Source organism: Passer montanus, unplaced genomic scaffold (genome assembly GCF_014805655.1).
Source record: "Passer montanus isolate IOZ18808 unplaced genomic scaffold, ASM1480565v1 scaffold17, whole genome shotgun sequence".
Lineage (NCBI taxonomy): Eukaryota > Metazoa > Chordata > Aves > Passeriformes > Passeridae > Passer > Passer montanus.
The window spans coordinates 13050558-13076327 of record NW_024364270.1 but is presented as its reverse complement, the minus strand read 5'-3'; the positions used below and the strand labels follow the sequence as shown (position 1 = coordinate 13076327).

At 39.5% G+C, this 25770-nt stretch overlaps 1 protein-coding gene across 6 annotated transcripts; it reads right to left on the bottom strand.

The window, feature by feature from the left end:
• Positions 1-2794: 2794 nt before the first annotated feature.
• TMPO (thymopoietin) lies at positions 2795-24380 on the bottom strand. 6 transcript variants are annotated; one of them, XM_039703981.1, is made up of 11 exons: positions 23805-24380; positions 16298-16424; positions 14417-14572; positions 12790-12890; positions 8109-8228; positions 7903-7998; positions 7266-7376; positions 6361-6450; positions 6213-6278; positions 5964-6055; positions 2795-4690 (listed from the first exon to the last, which is right to left on the bottom strand). In XM_039703981.1, the coding sequence occupies exons 1-11, from the start codon at positions 24045-24047 to the stop codon at positions 4399-4401; spliced, it is 1494 nt and encodes a 497-aa protein (XP_039559915.1). In that variant the 5' UTR covers positions 24048-24380; the 3' UTR covers positions 2795-4398. The 6 variants fall into 6 exon arrangements, with proteins under 6 accessions (XP_039559915.1, XP_039559917.1, XP_039559916.1 ...); XM_039703983.1 differs by lacking the exons at positions 7903-7998; positions 8109-8228 and having other exon boundaries at positions 23805-24358; XM_039703982.1 differs by lacking the exons at positions 6213-6278; positions 6361-6450 and having other exon boundaries at positions 23805-24303.
• Between the last annotated feature and the right edge of the window lie 1390 nt (positions 24381-25770).

Sequence of the window (25770 nt, the reverse complement as noted above, 5' to 3'; positions counted from 1 at the left end):
TACTGAAACAACCATCCATCCACACCTCTTATAACCAGGTTAGCAGAGCAGCATCTGCTTGGGTAAACTTGTATTTTACACACACTTTCCTTGTTGCAACATCAGAACTACAAGACCATGGTTCTAGAATCAGTAATGGATCATATTGTACAGACCAAGGGAAACCTTAGCTTGCAGCATTTCCTTCACCAGGATCCAAGCTTCCAATGGTGAACAGCAGTCACATGTTCTCAGAAACAGAAAGTAGTGAAACCTCTATGCTTGTGAATTGCTGCCATGAATATGTCTAATAATAATTTTTTTAAGCTTCCAATGGTGAACAGCAGTCACATGTTCTCAGAAACACAGAAAGTAGTGAAACCTCTATGCTTGTTAATTGCTGCCATGAATATGTCTAACAATAATTTTTTAAAAAATTCTCCTCACACATTGGTTTATCTCTTAAACATCACATTTTTTTTTCTAAAGAACAAACCTAATAATAATTTTTTTAAAAATTCTCCTCACACATTGGTTTATCTCTTAAACATCACATTTTTTTTCCTAAAGAACAAACAAATAATGTTTTAACCATAGGCTACCAATGCTAATAAAATCGCAAAGTGAGGTGGAACAGAAAACTCATGGGATTTATTTTTATATCAGCATATACACAGTACTTACAGGTTTCTATGCCACCTTAGGACTCCTTTAAAGTTCAATTAGCTTGGAGACACTGTGCTCTCTGAAATATGCATGTACATATCTATTGTAGTAATTTGCTGTTGCAAAGTAGCCTGGTAAATTCCCTCAGGTCAATTAGCTTGGAGACACTGTGCTCTCTGAAATATGCATGTACATATCCATTGTAGTAATTTGCTGTTGCAAAGCAGCCTGGTAAATTCCCTCAGGAAAAAGATAAGCAAGTCAAAGGACAGTTTTAGACAAAGATAGTTGACTCACCAAACACACAATAAAAGCCATAATAACAGACAACAAAGGGTATAGACACAACAAAGGGTATGCTGAAACACCTACCTGTGCAAACACAAAATTTTAAATTATACATCTATTATGTATCTATTTCACCCAATATGTTACTTGAGACATATCAAAGTAAGCCAAATGTACCATGCACAAGAAATGCCACACAATTTTACCAGCTTAATTTGCAATTACATAAATTTTACTGCCAAGTCTTCTTAGGGACCTGTATTATTTAAAGGCATTCTTTTTGTACTCAGCTTTTTTGCTTTGACTCTGCATAAACTATTAAAGTATTTTTTAGAATATATCTTGTCCACAAAACTAGCTGAGAAGGTAATTCGCAAGAATTTTAATACATAAAGAGTTTTGTAAGGTATGCCACAGGAAACAAAACAAACCATATAGACCAAGCTCAGGAGGGATCTGAAATCATTCTGCAGGGCAGTGCTGAGCATGCTATTAGCAAGTAAACTTAGAGAAGTTCTTTCAAGCTGTTTCTTATGCAAATACAAATAAAGGTCTTAAAACACACAGAGAATTTAAGATCCTTCTTGAAAATGTTCTCTTAGACACTACTGAAGCTCTCACATTCACACCATGGATCAGATGCTGTAAGATTAATCTCAAGACTGCAAGTGAAATCCTCTAGTGATCCACAGCCTGACACCAGCCAGGCTCCCAAGACTGGATGCATGTTGAAAGATTAGTACAGAATTTAAAGGGGAAAATATAAGCTGTGTTAACTCTTAATTCAGACAGGAAACCAAGACCTGCCAGATTTTCAGCACAGCATTCTGAGCAGTATGACCAATCATGAGAACCAAACTCAAAATAACATTGTCATGCCCATTTAACTTCCACAGACCTTTCCCAGACTTGTTGTAGCCCTTACCCTCAACAGGACTTCTGAAATCATACTTACTACATCAGAACTCCACTCATTTTTGCAACTGGATTTTGGGTACTAGTCCATAAAGTTGCTCTATTTTGACATTGTTTCTGAAAGTTCAAGCTGGCTCTGTCTAAAAAACAAGATGAACTCATGAAACAAAAGTGAGAATGTGTAAAAGGAAGAAAAAAAGGACCATCAGTGCCTATTGCTTCAGCACTTTGGTACAGAGACTATAGTATAATTATATACTCCAGCTTAACTTATACAGCAGTAGTTTAGAAGGCTTTAAGCACATACAGCTCATAGCAGTACTATGTGTTACTCTTAGAATACCATGAAAAATTCAGCTTTGGGGTCAGGAGAAAGATCCTACTCTCAGGACTACCTCACACCATTAAATGTATGAAATATAAAAAAAAAACCCCCTTCCTTTCTTGAAGATGCAATGCCTTCCAACTACAACTGAACTAGATGTGGGTTACTTTGAGGACCTTTCTAATAAACTATAATCTGTGGTAACACTGAAGCTGAGAGCATTCTCCAAAACAGTGCAAAAATGAAAGAATGATGACATTTAACTGTAACATAATTCAGTTTGCATTATGTTTTGATTGTAGCTTGCTTTTTTTCTTTGATGATGTTAATAGTATCCCTGGAGTATTTCATGTAACTAGGAAAGAGACTTATTTTACATTGAAACATGCAAAGTGTTGTGAGAAATAATTTAAAGAAGTTCCTTTAGCATTGAAGAACAAATGAAAGCTATCTTCTCCCCCCATGCAAACTAAAGGCCTGACATAGGCTAAAGGAGTATGGCACAAAACTGATACTGCAAATATGATGATATTCCTCCCACCAGGTGATATGAACTGACCTGAGCTTATCAGATTTTTTTTCAATATGGTAGCTGCACAAAATGACACCACTGATACATCATTTGTCTTGCTTTTGCTGCCTTTCAGCAATGCATTTATTTTGATAAGGAAAATCCACACACATTAAAATCATTTTTATTTTTCTCCATTTTTGACACCAAAAGTGAATGTCTTATGTTACAATTCCCTATAGGATGGACACAAGTTTAGCTATTTGGATTACTCAAAAAAGCAGTTTAGAAGGAAAAAAACCCATTAAACAGGAAAAAAACCCCAAAACTATTGCTTTGCTACAAATTACCAAGTTTGTCCCAAAGTTCACAGAAAGTAAAGCTTCCCCATAGCTATAGTCTACACAATATTTGTACCTAGAGTAAAAAGATATTGACTATTAACTAATGTTCTCAGCTTTTTATAAGTAGCACTTTAAGAATAAGTAGTATGATTTATTGCAATTTTGTACCAAGCAATAAGACTGAACATCTGTATGCTGCAGATTTAAGCACACCAAAAATGTATACATTCACTTTGAAAAGATTTTTGCTTATCACTCTTCATTGGTAGTAGTGAAGTCAGCTGCCTGCTCAACCAAGTTACACAACAGAGAGTGTTTCAGCATGCTTCCACTGAGAAAAACAGTCAATGGCATGAAAGTAGTAAATCTCACCTTAAAAGATGAAACTAGCAGAAAATGCAGCAATGCCCTCTTCATACAAGAATAAAACTTCATATGGAATTTTCACACTTTGAGAATACTTCTCTACATGAATATTTAAAGATAATCACATAAAGCTGTGTTGGAAAGACCTCGCTTTTTTAAAAAAGAAAAAAAGACCACTGCTAATGTTGGAATTTTGACTGCTTCAGATAACAATCTTGACCCAAAAAAGTATTTTAGTAGCAAAGTATTATGATGTCGTTTTTATTTCCCACACATATTACTAATAAATAAGTTCCTCTAAGACATGTCTTGCCAATTAGATTTGTATTCAGCTGCTACAACACTGTAAGCACTAAAATGAAGGGATACATTTAAATGAAGTTACACTTAAACAGAGTTACTAATATGATACTAAGACTGTTACAGAAATGCAAACAGGTTTACAGTTACATTTACTAAAAAGTTACAGTAATCTACAGAAAAGGTTGCTGTTGTACTCTCTCTACATCCTAAGAGATCAAATTCAGTTATATTGTTACTGAAAAATGCATAAAGAAATGCATTTCCCTTTACCCATGTTAAAATCCTTCTCCACTATAGTCTAGAGACAGAAGAACAACTTCTTTTCTGTACAAAGGAAAAGCTTTAAAAACACAGCTTCACATTTTACTACATTTTTGCCCTTCTCAGCTTCCAAGTTCTTGCAAAAACAAATATACATTTTCTCAAAAGTGAATTTAAAGGATGTCCACATTAAAAAAATAAAGCCTACAAAAAGTTCCAAGATTTAAAAAAATGTTACTCCTATGGCAGTGATCTCCTACTTGTCCAAAGTCCAGAAAGTTACCGATGTCCATTTAATATTATCTTTCTTCATTTATCCAATTTATCAGGTTCCAATCACATTATTTGTAAGAAGTCCTTGAGCCGATGAGAGGGCAGAAGAGTTCTCTACAATTAAAAAACAGGAGATCAAATTGGGTGTGCCTTTCAGAAAGATATATTCATTCGGCACTGCCCGGAGTGACCATTTTCATGTATTTAGAAAAAGGATTTCCTTGATTAGTTTCCATTGACTGATAAACCAAAAACATGAAGACTGAAACAATAACAAAGAGAAGAACTTTTATCCACAGGGGAACAGGGCGTTCTTTTTTTATTGGTGGTTTCTCCGACTTGATGTCAGTCGAGGTACCGTATTTTTGTGCATACTTAGAGTAACTTTCCTCCAGTATGAAGTCACTGTGCTCTAGAGGCCGGCTCGCAGCTCCTTTGATTGGTCTACGGCAGCTAGCACTGTCAATAAAAAAAAATCAAATTGAAATACTGCATATTTAAAAGAGCAATCTAAAGTACATAGGGAAGTTTTAGTATAATTAAAGAACTAAGAATGATTTCTGGTGAATACAGTCCCTGTAATACTACTTTTGAAGCTTGACAGACATGTTAAGTTAATAATTCAGTGTTCAAGCAAACTCTCTAAAAAAAGCCCCTCAAATGCTACTTCACCCTATCCACATAAAAATTATCATAGCTGGCAATCAAACTGTAGAAAGTGTCTCCCTCTGTCTGTTTTTTTTAATCATTGCTTTTGCAGCCCCGCTGGGATTTCCAAACATAAGATTATCTCTGAGACAAATAAAATATCAACTGATGGCTAAGCCAATACACAGAGCCAAAAGACAAAGCAGTCAGGACTAAAAAACCCCATGTACACTGCCATGTTCCTCTATACAAGGAGTACACATATGTGATCTTTAATTAAAAGAGAAGAAAAAGTGGTACAGATTTAACTAGACCTCAAAACAGGAGAGCAAACTTCAGTGGTCAGCAGATACACTACAGCAGTAGCAACTGGTCTATATATTCTCCTTATGGTTAAGAGTTTATGCAATTGCTGTTTAAATTAAAGCTATAATTCATATGTTGGAAACACAGGAGATGATTTCACATCTAAACATGGGAAACTTTTTCTCATATGCTCTAAACAGAGCAATTTTTAAAATTACCTAATTAACCAGAGGGTTGCTTCAATTTTTGTTTAAATATAAAGATACAAAAAACCCCCAAAACGCACAAGTAATAGCCTTTCCTAGTTGCCATCCTTACTCATGCTAAGAATAATCAGTATGACTGCCACCTAAAGGTAAAAATAGGGTATCTGAAAGTTCTTTCTTGCTTTGCAAAAGAAAACTCAAATATATGCTGCGAGATCTTTCCTTAATTTACAGCAGGCCTAAGCAGTTGCATCTTGTCAAAAACTTAAACATTGCAAGTCATTACCACAGAAAAGCCCTTTCCATTTAGCTTTCACCACCCAGAAATTCCAGTAATAATTCCTACTGTAGTACCACCCGGCTCTCCTTCCTCCAATTTCAATAGAGAGAAAGCTGTTTTCATTACAAATCTACGTATGTAGAATGGAAGAATAGGTGGCTGTCACAAATGTCAGTGAGCCAGAGTGCAAAAAATATTCCTCAGAAATCTATCAATATAATCAAAATATATTTCTCAGCTTAAATAGGTTTACAAGAACTGAGAAAAAAGCCCCCATAAACCCTAGAATTACCTAATTCCTGTAGGTGTTGATACTTCATAAGGGAACAATTCTTTAAGAATATCCCTTTCTACTCTTCTTTCTTCTGTAGCTCTCTCCAGCACCTAGGAAACCAAAAAACAGTTAGAGACCAAACAGACAGCAAAACAAAGAGTTTCTGCAAAGCTAGCTCAGTGACCACTACCATGTGCAATTTGTAAGAATGAATGAGTCACCCAGTGCCATTCAAGAAGTTTACTTCTTGGGTTTTAGAAGTTTAACCTTAATTATTGGCAGCCATCCAGTCACTTGTGGTGTCTTAAAGCATTCAGTGATCGCCTCAGTTTCCTTTAAGATAAAGAACAAGTTGTAGAAATCCTATACACCTGTGAGCCAATGATGTAGATGATCATAAAAACTTAACCATCACCTCTATCATGGCTGTGTTGAGCAGATCACAGGACTGGTTGTGACCAACATGATTTAAAAAGCACTGATGTGGGCAATCTGTCTCTTCTTGCTGTAATAAACCATATAGTATGCTGTAATAAACCACAGTACAGTAAAGCACTAACTGAAATACCCCATCAGCAGTTTGGAATAGAACATCAAGTTAACCCACAACATTCTATTTAACAAATAAGTCTACATTGCAGTCATATTGTAAATGAAGTGTTAATAGCAGCTTTATCTAGAGCTACATGAACAGACAAACAGCATCTTGTAATGTAAAATTCCACATTACAGTATTACATTAATACAATCACATATACTTGCAGGTGCTTTAGACAGTTCTCCAAGAGATGTAATTTTTGACAGATTGAATAGGTTAACAGTAAAAGAATTATTTTCTTTCTTGATAACTGTCAAGAATCTACAGATGCTTTTTTAATTCAGGCATTTGGTCTAAAGTAATTCTACTACTTAATTCCCTAAATTAAAGCACATTGCGTTTTTTCAGCATAGGCTGATTTACAAGCTCAAAGGGAGATAACCCAAGTCTACTGTACTTTGACCTATGAAGAATTTAAAAGAAAAAAAAAATCTACATTTTGTTCAGAAAAATAGCAGCACAAGGAGAAATAACACATCAAAACATATTTGTCTTAGGAAAAAAGAAAAATCAGATTCACACACACACCCAAATCTGAAAGGGGAAGATGAAAATGAGTTTATATTCTGTTTTACGTCATGGGACAACACTAGTTAATTTTGACTGGTGTCATCTGGGCAGTGACATTCTCCACCCCCTCTTTACTAAGAAGTAAGCACATACACACAAGAATTTTGTTCACAGAGAGTAAGGAAGAGCAATCTAAGTTTTAATTTATTTACTTCGGCTGACATCAGTAGTTTCTTTGGTGTTCTTCTGGGCATGTCTGAGAGTTCACTGACTGACAGTGTAGGAGCTGCATGCTTGAAATTTCCAGGCACCCTATTGCCAACCTGCCGAGATTCAAAATTGTTCAAACTCAGAAACAGCCAAAATACAAAATGAAAAGGGGCAAGGTGGCAGAACCAAAAAACAAAACCTTTATGTGCATTGAATTGCATGTTAGAAGTTAACTGAAGAAGGTTATGCAAAAGATGCTCCAAGATCAGCAAAGGAAACACACTGCTTATCATTCCAAGTAGTTTCTCTTAAGTCAATTAGAAACATAAAAGCTATTTAGTTCACAAGAAAAGCCAAACTTCAAAGCAAATATTCTGCATGTACTTAAATAAAGTATCTAAGCTTTTGAAGTGGTTCTTTTCAGCCCTCCCCCCGAAAAATGACATTAGATGGGACCTAGGTGTTGACTTAGTCCCATCTCAAAGTGAAGAGTATTAGGTACTAAAACAGATACTGTGTTTCTAAAAACTACTGAATACTCTTATTTTCCTTAAAACAGTCTTCTATTTGACCAAAATAGAATGATTTTGTCAGTGGATACATTACAGAAAAATACCACAATTGATTAAACATATTTACTAGGGTCTCGTTGCTCGCAGCCAATACAGTTTCATTTATGGGAGTACTCTCTGATATTACTGCATCATCTATAGGCAACTGTGCTGTAGCTTCCACCTGTTTGTTTAAAACAAACAAAAGACAACAATTGAATAAAAGAGCCACTGGGACCTGAAGAGTGAGAGAAAAAAAAAAAAGGCTTGTCTATTACGAAAGCCTCTCATCACCCTTTTTCTTGGTGTTCTTCTTGACACTCTTGTAGACTCCCTAGAAAATGCCTGCAGAGGTCCACTTTTTGAAGATCCACTTGTCCAGACAGTCTCAGTAACTCCATCTTGAGAATAGGTCTATTCAAGCATCAAACACATGATCATACACATGAAAACCAGCTCCAAACATCGGATACTCACAACCAAAAGCCAAAATAGCATGCATACTCCAGAAGCAACATGTCTACAATCAAAAAACTGTGGATCCTAATGCATTCAATAATTAATAGCTAGCTAGATTAGTAGCACTGACCAGAATACTTATATTTGAGCATACTGTTGTATGATACAGAACCGAATAGATAATGTCCAACAGTAAAAACTGCTAATTTCCTCACTGCCCTAGAATGAGCTAACACGAGGAGTTACATCAAGTCATGGACAGTAGACACAAAGCTTTCAGTCCCATTGCATTTCCTGCCTACACACACACACAAAATAAATCTATGAGCATAAGCAGAAAGCATTACCTTTTCCTCTAAACAGATCGGGTTCTATTATCTCAAGCAGAGGTGGGCACACTTTATGCACAGCCACCTATGTTTCAACAGGAACTAGTCTTGAGCCACAAGGGTCAGGGAGAGACACTTAATGATCTTAAAAAGTTTCAATGTACAGGGCTGAAACTAACAATTTTACATAACAGCAGGTTTAAACAATCAAGCCTGACACAAATCTCTCACAAATTGAAGTAACAGCATGAAGCACCAAACTTTTATAGCCATTAACAAACGCACATCATTCCCTATGCTTTACTGCGAGTTTCATGCTCAAAGCAAATATTCCCCTCAAAACTAATTCCAAGATGGAAAGAGAGATGTGGATCTGCTTCATCTAGATTACATACAAGATTTTCTTTTTTATTTGGTTAAGCTTAAAAATAAAAATTATTACTTTAATACTTCTATCTTTGCACGTTAATACCTCAGAGTGATGTATTACCAAGTTTTTGGGAGTTACACTCATTGCTAAATAAAATTATACACTGCAACTGTCAGTTACAGGTTCAATAGTGGAAATGACTTCACTAGAACAGTACCAGCCCCAAAACAATGTGTTAAGAGAACTGGCTGAAAAGTATTAATTGAAAGGGGACAGTAAAACTAGATGCTGAGCTGCTTTAAGGTTCTATGACAAATTCTGTCTAACAGCTACTACACACACAGCAGAGGGAGCACAAGTGTTTCACTTCATTGCCAAGTCACTGAAGTACTTAATAAAACAAATGCACAGACCTCAGGTCCAAACAGATTCAGATTTTTTTTTCAAGAATTGTAGATTTCAGCCTGATTTTCCAAAATTCTTTACAATTTTAATGGACTTTTCATGAAACATCTTCTAACTCCTTCTTAAATATTTACCAGACACTGCATTCTATTCCTTCCTGCAACCTATAATCACAATTCCCCACCTCAACCCCACACACCTTCTATTTGAGAGATGTTCTTTAGAAGCTTAGAGAAAAAAATACTAATTTCAGAGTGTTTCTACTCCAACAATCTACTCCAGAAAGGAGGAAGGCAAATTCACTTATACTAGTAACCACGAGCTCCCCATTCCAGATTATTTGATTATTAATTACTTATCTTCTAATGAAAGTTAGAAGCACTTCACTAAAACCTGCCTCTCTTCTTCAGATGCTTTAATCATATGTTTTAAGTACCAACTTTCCATTTTTTTATTGCATGAAAAGTCTAGGAAAAACCAGAATCTACTGCATAAAACCCATCCAGATTTCAGTAAAACACAGTCAACAGACAAAAAAAGAAGAAATAAAACTTGTTGTCTACAATTATAATTATCCTTGCTGTCAACAGAGCAGACCTCTAACCCTATCAAAATGTAATGCTCATGTTGGGTACACCAACACCCTGTAACATAACCAGAAAAACTACAACAGTGTGGTACACAAGCAGTGCTCAGTGTCTGCTTCTAACTGTCAAATAACTCATGAGCAGTGGAGCTATAGATTATGACTTTACCTCACCTATCACTTATCAAGTTACTATACAGGTAGTAAAAAAAAAAAATACAGGGAGGAGTAGGGGAACACAGCACATGCAGAATGTCACTGTACAAAATTTCAGGAGAGAGACTAGTTCTACATTGCTCCTTAACATTTAACATTGTTTAGCCTGCCTCCTTCTGCCCAATGCCATTTACTATGACATGTCAGGCTCAGTTTTGAACGCCTACTCTAGATTCACCTACTGGATTAGTGGAGGGCATCTAAATTAGGGTTTTCTGCCAACTTTTTACAATGTAAAAAGAGGTAATTAAACACACAGCTGAGCTCAAGTTCCTCCAGCCCTCCACCGCCAACTGACTGATAAGACCCATATTCAACCTCCCCACCCAATTTCTTTTGCAGCAGTCTGCCTAATAACTATCTATCTATTTGCACTCTTCTCAAGAGAGCAGCTACATCCAGCCATGCCAAATGACAAACAGTCCTGTAAGCTACGTACGTCTGGTCTAAAAGCAGTGCTGCACAGGACCTAGAAGTAACTAGCAAGTCTGCTCACACCACACTGCCCACCAGCTCAGCCTCACCGTGCCTCAGACACTCCATCTTTGTGCCAATGCGCAACAGCTGAAATAGTTCTGCAGCATGAGTATAGTCCCTAGACACATTGCTGAAAACCTACAATGCAATTCCACAGGAATAAGAGGAGGGAAAAAAGCTCTTCTCCACGTTCTGGTTTTGTTCTCAGCAAAATACATGACTACACACATTTGCTAGCCAAAAGCATTAAGTTGTTCTTGGCTTCAAGAGCTGCAAAATTTAACTGGGGGTGGGTGGGGCTGTTTGTTTTGGGTTTTTTAGGAGGTTTTGTCTGCTGTATTAAAAAACAAAACACAAAAAATAACCCAAGAAACAATCAGAAGTTCAAAGGTAAAAGGTTTAATAAACTAAAGAGAGTCTCTGAAGAATTTGGCAATTTTGGATTTTTTTGATTATTCTTTTGATTAACTCCTGGTAATTAAAATATGCAAGTTGCAAAATATTGCATCTGTACTGCATGTGTAAGATTGCCAAAAGAGTAACGACCTGATACTAATAGAGTGAAACTGGATGACAAAAAATTGAGTAAACAAATCATCACTCAAAATGCCACAAAAGTACCTCACTAAATCTCTTTTATTCTGTGAGTTCCTGAAGGCTACAAGTTTTGTTTGCTGACAGCAGAATTAAATATCTTTATTACACTGAAGCTGACAGGGATTTCTGGCAGAATAATAATTTTGAAAAAAGTGATTCCTAAAATACAAGAATCTAAAGATTAAGATGCTCATTATAAAGACCATTACAAGCAGATGTTGCCTGATTAAATTAAAGAATGTTTGGTCCATTGAACTATGTGTGTGTTTTAATTTTTTGAAGTCAAATCTCTTCAGCTTGCACCCTAAAACTCCACCTTAAAGTATGCAAACTAGTTATGGATCTCCATAGCTGTGCTGTATTACTCAAGGTCATAGAGCAACATTTTACCTGCTTTAAGAGACACCCATAGCTAAAGCATGTTTATACATATACGCCCAGAATCTAAATAGCAAGCATCTGGCATTTAACAAAGTATTAAGAAAATTCACTGCGATCTGCTAAAATACACTAAGCAATTAACAAGTCAGATTCTGAGTCACTGTTTCTTTACAAGTCCTTTACTGCCTGTAGCATAACTCCACTACTACCTGGACAGATGAACAACACGCTAAAGACTCTTAAGTATCCTAAGCTGGGGAAGAGGGTATTTGGTGACACTTTCACATCAGATGGACAGATCACCATCAACTACCAAACCCTGCATTCAGCAGTTTGAAAATCAGAGGTGCTTCTGTAAAATGCCTCTTCCATCAAGAGAGCAGAACTAATATTTATAAGTAAAGAACAGGTGGTATATACAGGTGGGAGATCTACACTTGTTATTTATTCTTTTTCTTCACAGGAGAAGTTTTTCAACAAATTTTGGTCTACTCTAGTACTGCTGCTACAAACATAGTTGAAGAAAAAACATTACATAGCACATAGATAGCATATGTGTGTACACACATCCACACACCTGTACATACAGGCATATACCCAAATACATTACTTCACAAATTACATTTAAATGAGTCATTAAACAGATGTATTTAAAATGCATACCTGTATCTGTAGATATCTAATCATATATATAGATGTACGTATTTAAAAACACTTGTTAAAAAAAACCAAAAACTCCCACAGATTCCTTTTTCCTAACTTTTCTTTTTTTGAGAAACCACTGCTTATATTAAATCAAGTTGATTGTGAGCACCCAACAGAAAGCCATCAGCCCATGTGATTTAAATCTGCCAGGTCTCCAAAACTAAACATGTTAAGGTTGCCTACTGTTCTTCTCCAGGAGGTGCTACAGCAGCTGGCAAGTCAAACAGCTTTTAGCAGACCATAACTTTGAACATTATCAGACATGCTAAAAACAGCCATTATAGTTAATTCACAAGATTTTCATGCTATGTTAGAACAGGCTTTCTAAAAGAACTTTTAAAAACCATCATGGCTCACTTAGTCAAATGTGATGTTAAAGGTAGCAAGGTGTTTAGTGAGCACATCACCTGCAGTTAGTAGCTGTTCCACGTGCCACCATGACAAACATACCTGGTTGTGTTCAACGACTCTTTTTTGTTTGAGTGCTACTGGTGTCTTCGTCCTGGCTTTCAGAGGTTCTCTCTTCTCCAGCCTCAGCTCAGCCTTCGGATCTGCAACCAGTTTTAATATAACTAGTTTCTATAATACTACTGGTTATTGTACTAGTTGAAACCAAATGTATTTTAATAAAAATTCATTTTGAGAGACAACATAACTCTTATGAGTTAACATTTCTTTAAAAAGCTGTGAAACAGGTGTATTTCTTATACTTTAAATTTATAAGAACAAAGACTTTTGAAGAATAGCCTTAAAATTAGTTCAAAGCACTGATCCACATATTTACTTTTTTTGCTAAAAATCCTACATTTCAGATAAGCCTTGAAAAATCCAGCAAGTACATTTAGATACTGCTATCAAATTGCAACTCCTTTAACCAAAGTACCATTCTATTAGTGATTGTAGTAAAGGTATTGAAGCTTGTTGATGTTGTTTGAAATTGTTAGCCAAGTTTCCTCTAATATATGTCCTTTTATATAAAACCCCATTTTTGATGCAGTAGAAAGGAGAGTAGTTAGCAGTCATCTCACCCATAAAAGGATACTTTACTTACACTGCTTTTCTAAAATTCTAATAGCTTTACATCAACATATTTAAGATTTATTAACAAAAAACTTTTTTTTTTGTAGGGGAGAAGGGGAATGTTTGGGTTTAAGTTTTTTTCCCAGTATGTGAACACTTCAGTATTTATATAATGCATATGTAATTATAAGAAGTTAGCTGCCAGTTGTGACTGGGCTCTTGGCTGTCCCAAACAATAAATCAATGTCTAATATCCTTTCCCTCTTAAAAGTGAAAGATACAAAAGTTGAAAAATAAGCCCAAATATGCAAGGGAGATCAATCTAATTATTATTTGTATTTCAACCCTTTCTGTCCTATGTCCATGGAAATTCCTGTAAAAAACAACACAATCCCACTCCCAAAACCAAACCACACTAAATAAGCATCTTCTAACAATCCATTCAAGCACATTTTTTAAAACCTGTGCTGTTTTTATTTTTTGTAAATTGCACAATGGTGTTTTCTCAGTTCTACTTCCCCCAACACTACACATGCTTGATACGAACTTGATATTAAAACCCAAAAAACACACACCCAGGACCAACCAATCAACCCACCCCCAACTAAGACCATAAGGAACAGAGCATAAAAGGGGCTGAATCATAAGTGTTAGCCATTAAACAAAAAAGAACAAAAATTTAATAAACAAACATTCATTCACTATCCCACAGTAAGTAACTACTGTGAGCACCATAAGACAAAATTGGACTAGTACTTAAGTATGAAGTGCAAAGAACATTGAAACGCCCAATATGTAGTTCTCCTGTCTATTGGATTTACAGGCTCCATCCAGTCTAGGGAAAATGGATAAAAGGGACCAAGTCAGTAGCAAAAGGTTTCCTTTCCCAGAACAGGCACCTGGATCACTGTGCTGGTACTGCATGATCAAGTACATGACTGACATGGCCTACAGCCTTGCCCAACAGCAAGATCATACCTCTTCAGGTTATTTCTACTGTAAGTATTACTTATCTATAATTTGAACTGTTCCCATGCAAGTTCCACTCGAGTCTTACCTTCCTCATTGTCACTGTACTGGTCAGAATCATTGTTTCCATTTTGTCTGGTGTTCTCAGTAGCGGAAATTGCTGGGAGAGGCACAGGTGCCTTCAGGTCAGGACCTTGTTCCATCAGTTTCAAAAGCTTTTTCTCATAAAGTTTCCTAGTAGTAGCTATAACAAGGAAGGATACATGCTAAAGAAACAGCTTTAATCATTCCTGACTTGACTGATAGAACTTGGCTGTTACATATTCTTTGGGAATTTCTGAACATACTGTTTTATTTATTTTTAATCAGCCCAGAGTATCTCTCTCTATATATATATATATCTATGTGTGTATGTGTACAGATATACAGTACAGATACTAAGTACACAACTCTGCCTGCAGCCCAGAGTATCTCTCTCTATATATATATATATATCTATGTGTGTATGTGTACAGATATACAGTATAGATACAGATACTAAGTACACAACTCTGCCTCTAAGGTCTCTAACTTTTCAGTTTAAGAGAATACTTAGATAAACTCAGACCTCTTTGTATGCTGAAAGTTATAGAAAGGAAATCTGTGGAAAGGGAATGTACCTGCTTATTAGATGTTTTGTTTCATATGCTGCAATATACAAGTTGTTATTCCCTCACCAAAAAAGAGTGAATTTGATAGTGCAAGGGCAACAATTTCCATGCAGATTATTCTTCTAATTCTCTTACCTGGAATGAATTCCCCTGCCTTTGCCTTCAGTCCAATAAGCATCAGAGGTAATGCAAGCAAGCAGCAACAACAGAATTTTCTGCTTGCTGCCATCTAGCCATCAGGTTAGCTTGCTTGAGCCAAGAGGACAGCTGTCTAAAAAATTTTAAGTCTAGCACATACTTCCACATCTGGACTTCGTTGGCAAAAATCTGTAGAGGTGACTGGTGCCTGAGCTGTCAGCTGCAGAAAACAAAAATCTAACTTTTGAAGTTTGCTGATAAGAGGAAACCACCATTTAAAAGAAATGGCAGCCTCTCAAGAAAGAGTCCATACCCTCTAAGAATTAAAGGCAATAAATTAGACTGAATGTAAATGCCTTTCCAGTGGACTACACAGGTTCTTGAGTACTATCCAAGAAGTACAGGATGAACAGCAAGGCATGCAGAATCAGCTAACTGAAAATATTACAGATAAGACTTTGAATACACACAGGACTGTAGGCTCAGTCATGGACACTTCCATCCTAGGATTTCAAGAACATTCCACAGAAGGCTCTGCATACTACAAACAACAATCTTTTTCCAAGAGTTGTGAAATCAAATTCCCTTGCCATTAGGCTACTGCACAACCTGAAAAGCAAGGCACTTTGATCTGACATCACAGACCAGTGCCCAAGGCAGGAGATTAGGCTGGGGTCAGGCCTACTCCTGATATAGGCCAGCACACAGGACAGAATGCTAGGCTAGAGAAAAACATTAGCAAAGGAAAACATTACTGCATAATGCAGTGAGTAGGAAATGCTCTAGGGAAAGGGAAGTTCCCTGTTCTCATTCTGCTCTCAATACTATTAGGTTATTATGTAAGACGTATTTCCTAGTTAAGTGGGCCCAGATCTAAACCTCTGAATCAGAAGACCTAACTATAACTACTCCAGCACTGAACTTTAACTAATAGTTACACAGCTTCAGAAAAGAAGTTGGAACATCTCCAGCTGGCCTAGAACAGGAGAAGCAAACTGCAGACTTGCTCACCTGCAATGCTTCAGGACTTCTCAATGTAAACAGTTCAATGCAAATATCCTAGGTGGGAAGTAGGATTGCAACAGTACTTGTACTAAAAAGTAACTGTATCAGTGAAACTTTACAAGTGAGCTATGGTGAGAAATAAATCAGGTTAGTATCTACTAGTTCAATTGACCTACCTACAATTGGGCCAGGATTTACTCCATACTTCATAAGTTGCTCTTGAAGGTCTTCATTACTCATCTCTGTTACATCTAGGCCATCCTTCTCCTCTGGTCTGGGTTTGTCAGTTTTCTTTGTAGCTTTCTGAGAACAGGAGGGACAAATGAGAGACGGTGTTTCCAGTTAATACTGAACACATCTTTTTCTTCTAAGGGAACAGAAAAACAGTGTACTAAACATATAAATCCAGAAGAAATTAATTCTATTCTCATCCATGACCACTACTAAAGCCTATGTGAAACAGTATAAACATTTACTCCTACTAAGAAAACAGTTTTCTGCTTAGGAAGGAAATATCCATTACAAGTCTCCTCTTAAAATCACTCATTCTGGTCTTATGTTTTCATTTGAAGCTCAAGTACACAGTGGGAAAGAATTGCTTTCCTGTGACTGGAAAAGCAAGCTTCTAGCCATTTCACTATCACTACACAAAACTACAAATATTTATGTTACATTGGCATTTCTTTGCATTATTTTTCTACCTGATAGGTCATTTCCTCCTCTAATGATATGGAACAAGTTCTACCTTCAACGAAGTTTCCAAAACCCCTATTATTACTTGTCCTGTCATTCTCTGTGAGATTACATGATATTACAAGGTCAGTACAGGAAAGGCAAAAATCAGAAACAGTCTCATATTTTCAAAATCCTGCTTGTCTGCTTAGGCCTCTGATACTTGTAGCTCTAAAAAATTCTAAACCCAACTCTGGCAACGCTACTTGAGCACTTGGCAATGCACCATCACCACATGCAGATGGTTATCAAAATAATCTGCTGAGATGCTACTCCTAAATTAGCAGTTTCCGCTCGATCCAAACAGAGCGATCATAACACTTCAACTTGGGGAGCCGCTGTTGCTACAATAGAGATTGTAAAAGTGAAGAGGTAAGACACAAAAAAGCATGCTTAGGATTTGCATACTCTTTACTAGAGAGCCCTTGATACTGCTTTAAAATAACTCATATTTGTATCTCAAAGTTGCATTATATAAACAGAAACAATTTCTGCACTTAGCATTTTTCTCAACTCAGTTGTCCAGAGGGCCTATCTGTTTTTTGGGGGTTTTTTTGGTACTATCAAAAGACAAACTCCAAATACAAATGGCTATAAACACTCAGTAATGATTAACAGGTCTTCTCCTTGTGGCATTTTATAAGATAGCAACAAAACACTTCAAGATGATTTACACAAACTAATAGTATCTATCTAGCTATTAATGCAAGTTCAGTATTTATTTGCATGCAAGCTTGGTCTTGCCTCAAATATCTTGGTATTTTAAAACTAAGCAGGGACTGAATGAGGGTTTCCCAAATATATCAGACTCCAAATTTTCCTCTGACTTCTGGATATTCCAGCACGATAAGCTTAAAATCAGCTGCTGAAAAGCAACAGAATCTCTAAGGATCATGGCATTTCTTTAAGAAATAGCCTCCCAACAGTCCAAAGAAAGTATAGGGTCATTAAAGAAACAGATTTGACCAAACATAGATTTACAGCTCACTTTATCAGACATTCCACTCCTAACTAGTTTTTGCAGCAATTGAACGATACACAAGAAACAATCAACCTGCATCTGCACAAGACTTTTCACTTTTGAACATGTTTGTCATAACATAATGCAATATTTAACTTGACATAAATGTTAATTTCATATTAAATGTGTTTTTTTCTGGACTACTGAACTGTCCAAACAGAAAAAAGTTCTGAAAAAAATGCTGTGTTTTCTTGTTGAGATCTGTTTAGACTAATGACAGCTCTGGTGTTTGCCCACATCACCAAGCAGATTAATCAAGATGCTAGTCCATATTTCAGAAAAAAAAAATACCATGGTGCAGCAAATCAGCATTCCAACAACACATTAGAGCAACTGGAATCCTAATGTAACGTATCTCTACTTTTATTCACTTGGAGACCACAGACGAGACTACAACAATATACACCAGAAAAACTACTCAGCATTCTGGATGCTTTACAGAAATCTTAGCCACCAGAAATCTAACTGCAACTAATGAGTACCAGGGTACTCTAACACAAGTAAACTTACACATCTCATGGTTTCTTTGTGGCTTTGTTTCCTTCAAAATACCATTTCACTTTTTCCTGCACTACTGTCAGAAAAAGAGATCATCAAAACAGCCAATTTCACGAAAGAAAAAGAGTAGGGAGGGGATGAAGGAAGTTGAAAGCAATCTGTGTTCTTCAATTGGGCCAGATGTGTTCATTTTGTGTTCTGCAAGGTCACAGCTTTTACTTTTGAACACCTATTCTCCTTAGAGCAGGAGCAAATTACTTCCCTCTTACAAGTAGAAAGCTGCCATCTAACCATTCACTGGACCACAAGGTGAGTTCCTAGAAGCATAAGGCTGGATAGAAGAATTTCTCACACCTCAGCTGTGGTATGACAGCATCAACTTCAGCAACAACGCTACATTTAATTACCACTGCTATTATAGTAAAATGCATCACTATGCTTCCTGTGAATCAGGACAACTTGTCTGCTGGACTACACCATGAGACAGACCAAAAAGAGCTAGCCTAAAAGTTTAACACTGTAAGTTAAATACAAACAAACAAACCCCACACCCTCATTTACCTGTTTCAAGACCACTAACAAAATTTGTCTTACGGTGGTGCAGAGATGAAGTGCTTGAAATGAAATTGTGGCAGAATTTGCCATTGTAAGGTAGTGCCACTGACCATTTTACCCATATGTAAGTATTTTTGCAGATAATACACCCAAGCCTATGTAAATATTTTTGCAACAATATACTCAAATCAATAAATCCTTATCTGAAGATCTCCTAATCCGATTCACAGCTCACAGCATAAAAAAAAAATATTTCTAGTCATTGCTATTTTCTAGAAAACAAAAGATAGAAGATTATCTGCATAGTTCACTTGAGAGAGATTTGTTCACATCAGAAACAGCAATTTGGTAGTGGTATCTGTCAGGCTCTGTTTCCAATTGCCTAGGAACTAACTCTTCAAACAAGCACTGAAGTGAATTATAAGCACGAGGCTGCCACACAGCATTCTCAGTACCAGGGCCACAGAAAAACAACAGCATAAGAGAAGTTCATCTTCTCCAAGTATCATCTCTTGACAGCACAAAGCTTTCTCATTCTTTTGCTAGCAAGAACAGCAGACAATGCAAACAACCAGAATTCAGCCTTAGAACCTACCCCTTACCTTAGGCATTCCTGCTGAATAGAAATTAACAGCCAGAAATCAGCTTAATTAGGCAAACTCCCTAAGTGCCTGTACTAGTCCTAGCACTGTCCCAAAGACAAGCATAAGAACCATGTTGAAGAAGCTGTTAAATAATAAAACCAACAACTATGGGACATCACCAAAAACTATTTTCAAATCCCAAATTAAATGGTATCTACATCAGGATACACAAGGATTTTAATCCCAAACAGGCACAGATTCATTACTAGACACAGAAAGGGTCAGGGCTTATTTACAATTTCTCTGAATGAGGTTAAGATAGGCTAAAGAAAGCCCAAATCACATCAGAAGAATGTTGTTTAATTCTCCAGTTTGCAGAGTTCCCTCTGGTAACAAATAACTATTTCTCTTAGGAGAGCTGAAGGAGCTGGATATGCAAAGTATTAATAATAGATTTATATTGTAAAATAGATAGGTCTTTATTCCCCTTGTACTTTTTATTCTACCATACACAATCATTTCCTCCAATATAATTTCCTTTTATAAAAATCAAGTCCTCCTGAACTTTTTAACCTTAAAGGCCTGGAGACAATATTTACCAAGAGCTACAGGACCGACAAAATAAACAATGGAAAGGGAATTATGCAGCAGCAATTCAAAAGATACCGATACATGCAACTTGGAGAATTCACTACCTTTTAACCTTAATTAGTAAGTGCCAGACTTAAAATTTCCAAGCCTATGTACAGTAACAGTCATAAATTATAAGATTATGGACTATTCAACCTTTCCACCCCCTTCTCCTCCCAGACACTAATTTCCATGTTACTTGGTGAAGGAAATGCACCCACTCAAAGTCTGAAGGTGCAGAACAGCCTGGCAGGACTTCTCACTGTAGTGGGAATTACTTTGTCATCTTATTTCAGCTTTCTCTCAGCCAGCAGATGAGCGCTTTTTAAAAGGCCACAAAGGATTTAAACTGTTTGCTGGGCGAAGGTTTGTGTGGCACATTGTAATGAAGACACACAGCCACACAGGAAACACCGAACAGATTCCCTGCCTTCACTGGGCATGCACAGATGCTTTACACTGCCTCACCTATCCAGTACACTTTCCACAAACGTAATCTTCATAAACTACCAGTTTTACTATTACTTTCTCCTCTCCAGTAGGAAAGGCATTGAAGCTGTTGTTACCTCAGGTACAGATATCACAACGACAGCATTCCAGCTATGATGAGCTGAAGCTGCTCTTTATTTACTTAATTACTTGATCAGAACAAAAAACCTCAATCCAAACAAACAACTCTTCCCCCCTCACCTCATCAAACCAAACATCCTTACCTGATAGGTCCCATGTATGACCTTTCAAACAGGCCCTTCAGGTCCAGATGTTCTCATACCTTCATTAACATTTGACTGATCTTTTTCATATAATCACTTTAAAGGTCAAAATTATCGCTCAATATATGCTTTAGAAGTGATTCTTCCAGGACATGAAACACACAACAAGCTCAGGCATAACAATCTATGCATTCTAAACTCTGAACAGTTCCTGTTTGACAACAGCATCAAGACAATAGTTTTGGTACATGCTTTAAAACAATGGTCCTAGGGAGGCAAAAATGTAATTTCATAGTTACTTTTCCTGTGAGCTATCTTTGCTGACATTCAGCCCATAACTAAGCAGGACAAGGAGCATTCAGATGCAGCAAAACAGTGTCTTACATACCTAGTCACTGTCCTCACATACCACTATGCTAAACAGGCTTAAGGGAAAAAAGTAAAAGAGTTGCTCAAAAACATTAGTAGAGCTGGAGAAGCTGGCTCCTCCAGACAATATTATCAGACTGAGGCACAAAAGGGCATGATTTTAAAAGCTTTTCCTGTTCTGGTAAGAATAGGTAGCCAAAGTGACCTATATATTCTTGGGCTGGATAGAGCTAAGCCAGAAGAGTGATGGATTCAAAAAACATAATTTAGAAAATAATTCAAACTACAGGATTTTGTCTCTGCACAGCTTTTATTAATAGAAAACATGCACCTAAACGCATTATCCAATGTTCAGAACTTGGAAAAACCCCACTAAAACGACAGTGTAGACAGTTCAAAACTACTAATGACCACAGCCATGTCAAAGCTCTAATGCCAGTACTAAGGGACCGGGTGTAGCTTTCAGCGGCTGCAGCACGGCCATTGAGATGACCCCTCTGCACTTGCTGCTCACACCCGCTGTGAGGAAAGCGAAGCCTGTCCCCTGCAGGAGCCCACGGCACCGGCTGAGCGCGCCCCCTGGCGGCCGGCCGGCTCCTGCGCTCCCGAATATCTGCTCGGTAACGGGAAGGACGAGCGGGCCCACAGAGGGGCGGGGGAAGGCCCGTTCTTTTACTTTATTCCTCCTTTCCATAAATCCTTGCAGTTCCAGCTGCCTCCCTTGCCCACTGTTTCTAACTTTCAGACGTCTGAGTGCTTTCCCTCCTGTCCTCTCAATCTTATTAAGATATTTTGCTTTGGTTTTTCACCAGAATCCCAGTCCCCTGGGATGTCAGCCTTCCCTCACTCTTCCTCCTCTTTCCAATTGTTCTGGGAGCAAATTGCTCTGGAGACGTGTGTGCTAATCTTTTTGAAGGACACCTGATCAGAGAAACCCCCTTATGCCAAAAGACATTGACAGGGACAACACTTACTCTGGCTACAAGCAGTTGCAGGACTACTCAAGTGGCACAACGAAGGCAACAAGCACACAATCATCCAAGTTTGTTTTGCTTGGGATTTTTCTGAGTGTTTTGGCTGGGGTTGGTTGTTGGGGGGGTAGCTCAAGGGGATGGTGACAAAACACAGGGCACAAGAAACCCAAATCTGATCAGCTGTCACTACAGAGAGAAGTTTTTTTGCTGAAGTTCTGGAACTTCTGATGATACAGTGTGCTGATACTAACACACAAGATAAGCATAAATAGCACAGAGCCTTCCAGACATTGTTAACAAAAGTGTAGGAGTACCACCCATTCTGTAAACATCAAAAAAGTCACCCATAATTGTTTAAACTTAAGCACTGTGGAAAGGAAAACTCTGATCTGGGATAGGAACTAGCAGTTCTGAGGTGTTCCTCCTCCGACAAGCATGAAACAAGTCAGATTCAAGCTCATCCTGTTTTACTCAAAAGCACCTTACGAATGCTATCAGCAGACCACGCTAAGTCCGAGAAATGTCTGTTTCACTGCACCTGCATTCAGTGAATGCCAGTTAAGTGTCTGAAATAGACAGATGCTAAGGTAAATAACTTGGTTTCAGAGATCCCTTATTCTTGAAGTTGTAGTTTTTAATTTTTTAATTCAAGAACTGTTCTCTTGGGCTTTTGAAGGTTAAAGCATGAAAGTGAAAGACCTTCAAAAGGACTCAATTTTTCGGCACTCCCTTAACTAATGACCTTTGAAACATAGTATCTAAGATACAATTAAATAGTTTCACTATCACACGCATTAGGACTCCGGAAGCTGATAATCATTATCCAAGCCTTTCCTCGAGATCACACATCTTACAATTATCAATTACAAGACTGCTTTCTCAAGATATGCAAATTTATAGTCCACTTATGAAAAGCGAAGAAAGAAATCACAGCTTCCCAAAGACAAAAATTTCAAATAGCATCAGCTTTCCCTCCTTCCTCACATGTGTGAAGTCTAAGAAAACAAGCACAGTGGACTAACTGAACAGGCAGCAGAGGCGCTTTGCTGTGATACACATCTCAGAGGTACGAGCAAGATGTGTACATCACGCAGACCCTCTTTACACTAAACAGTCTGCTTCATTAAGCGAAACAAACCAGCTGTTCCCCACAGCTTCATCCTTTCATTTACAGGCATTTACACCGAGTAGCGTTGCCGCCGTACAACCGAGACAGCGGACCGGAGTCCCTTCCCGAGCAAGTTACAACCTCGTGCAGTTCTCTCGCTTCGTTCCCTCTACACCGAAACACTCTCCTTAGGACACCGCTCGCCAAGCTGCAGTAAAGCTTTCCCAATTTACAGTGGCACTCTCCACGCGCTGCCCGTGCCCCCGAGCCAGCCGCCCCCAAGGGCGCTCAGGGTGCCCGGAGGAGCAGCCGGCGGCCCCCGGCACCGACCCGCCGTCCCAGCCGGAGACTCTCCGGACCGCGTGCGGGCACCCCGGCGCGTTGTGCCGCTCGCCGAGCCGCGCGGCGGGCGGAGGCGGCCGGCCCCGTTCGGGCGGGAAAGCGGGCCCGAGGCTGCCGGGAAGCCGAGGCGGCGCGGGCAGGAGGCAGCGGTACTCACCCGCCCGGCGGCAGCAGCTCCGCGGCTCCGGGCGCCGAGAGGCGTGGGCTCCCGCTCCTCGTCGCTGGAAAAGTCGGGCTGCGCGAGGGCGGGCGGGTTGCGGGCGGTGAGGTGCTGCAGGTAGAGCTGCACGTACACGTCCTTGCGCTGCTCGCCGCCCGGGAGGCTCACATTGTTAGCGATCAGCTCGCTCTTCAGCTTCTCCTTGGTCAGCACCGACGGATCGGCCAGGAACTCGGGCATCGCCGCCGGCCGCAGCCGCCGCCGCTCTCCCGGGAGAGGCACCAACAAAGCGCGGGGAGAAGGGGCGGGGGAGCGGGAGGAGGACTCGCCTGCTCCGCGCCAGGGACCAGCTCCACAGCGGGCGGGCGCGCGCACCGAGCGCTTCTTCCCAGCCAGCAATAAACTGCGCCCTGATTGGCGGGGAGGGCAACGAAGCGGCCCCGCTATTGGCTGGCGGGCGGAAAGGGGGCGGGACGCGCGGGAGCAGCGGCGTTGGTGCTTTGCGCGAGGGACAGTAACGCAGTTTAAATTCGGCTCGGGCGGGAGAGGCGCGCGGGGCGGCGCTCGCGGGCGCGGCTGAGGGCGGGGGCGCCGCCCGCGGGTCCTGGCGGTGCCGGGGCCTCTCCGGGCCCTGTCCGTGACCTGTCCGTGACCTGTCCGTGACAGGGGTGTCCCGCCGCCCGGAGCGCCCCTCCCTGCCGCGGGGGAGGCGGTTAACGCGATCCCGGTTACCTGCCGTGATCCCGGTGTCCCGCCGCGACACCTGCCCCGCAGGTACCTGGGGCACGGCAGCCCTCTATCCCTCTCTCCCCCGGGATCCCCGCCCTCGCCCAGCCCCTTGGCTGGCGGGCTCCAGAAGGAATCCAGCCGGGAAATCGGTAGCTCATCTCTTAGTGTGACTGCCGCCGAAACGTAAAAATACCCCGAGCTCGCATCTGTGGTACCGCAGGGTTTGAAAGGCGCGTAGTTGTTTTATTTACTTATTTGTAAAGTCGACTTCTAAAATGTCCCAAGTGTGTCCCTGCTGGGGAAGTTCGACTGAGTTCACAACTGCAGTCTTGCAGTCCTTAAGCAAGCGGGTTAAATCCTGCTGTGTTTGCACGCTGCTTGCTGGCAACACGCACTGCTTCTGTGCTGTGATGGGAAGGTTCCGTGTGTATCTGACCACGTATCCTATGCTTCTGAGAACTGCCTTGCAGAATCCCGGAGATTAGAATTTAAATGCGGCTATTTTAATTTTAAGTCATAGATCTGAAACGGGACCCCCGGGATCCCCGCCCTCGCCCAGCCCCTTGGCTGGCGGGCTCCAGAAGGAATCCAGCCGGGAAATCGGTAGCTCATCTCTTAGTGTGACTGCCGCCGAAACGCAAAAATACCCCGAGCTCGCATCTATGGTACCGCAGAGTTTGCAAGGCGCGTAGTTGTTTTATTTACTTATTTGTAAAGTCGACTTCTAAAATGTCCCAAGTGTGTCCCTGCTGGGGAAGTTCGACTGAGTTCACAACTGCAGTCTTGCAGTCCTTAAGCAAGCGGGTTAAATCCTGCTGTGTTTGCACGCTGCTTGCTGGCAACACGCACTGCTTCTGTGCTGTGATGGGAAGGTTCCGTGTGTATCTGACCACGTATCCTATGCTTCTGAGAACTGCCTTGCAGCATCCCGGAGGTTAGAATTTAAATGTGGCTATTTTAACTTTAAGTCGTAGATCTGAAACGCGTTTATTGGTGTTTGCACCTACTCTTTGTGTTCCAGAAAGAGTTCTAAATTGCTGTTGGGGAAAGAGATTTCCACTACTGTTGTGTGCTCCATCATGGAGCTGTCTTGGTGCCTGTTCCTATTTGCCTTGCCATAGCCTCAGCATCAACTAGATGAAGTTGATGAGGATTATTTTTTGTGGTAGGTAATTTCGAGACAGATCAAGGACCCACCCACAGGAAGCTTGACGCTTCCCGCTGAAGAATTGAT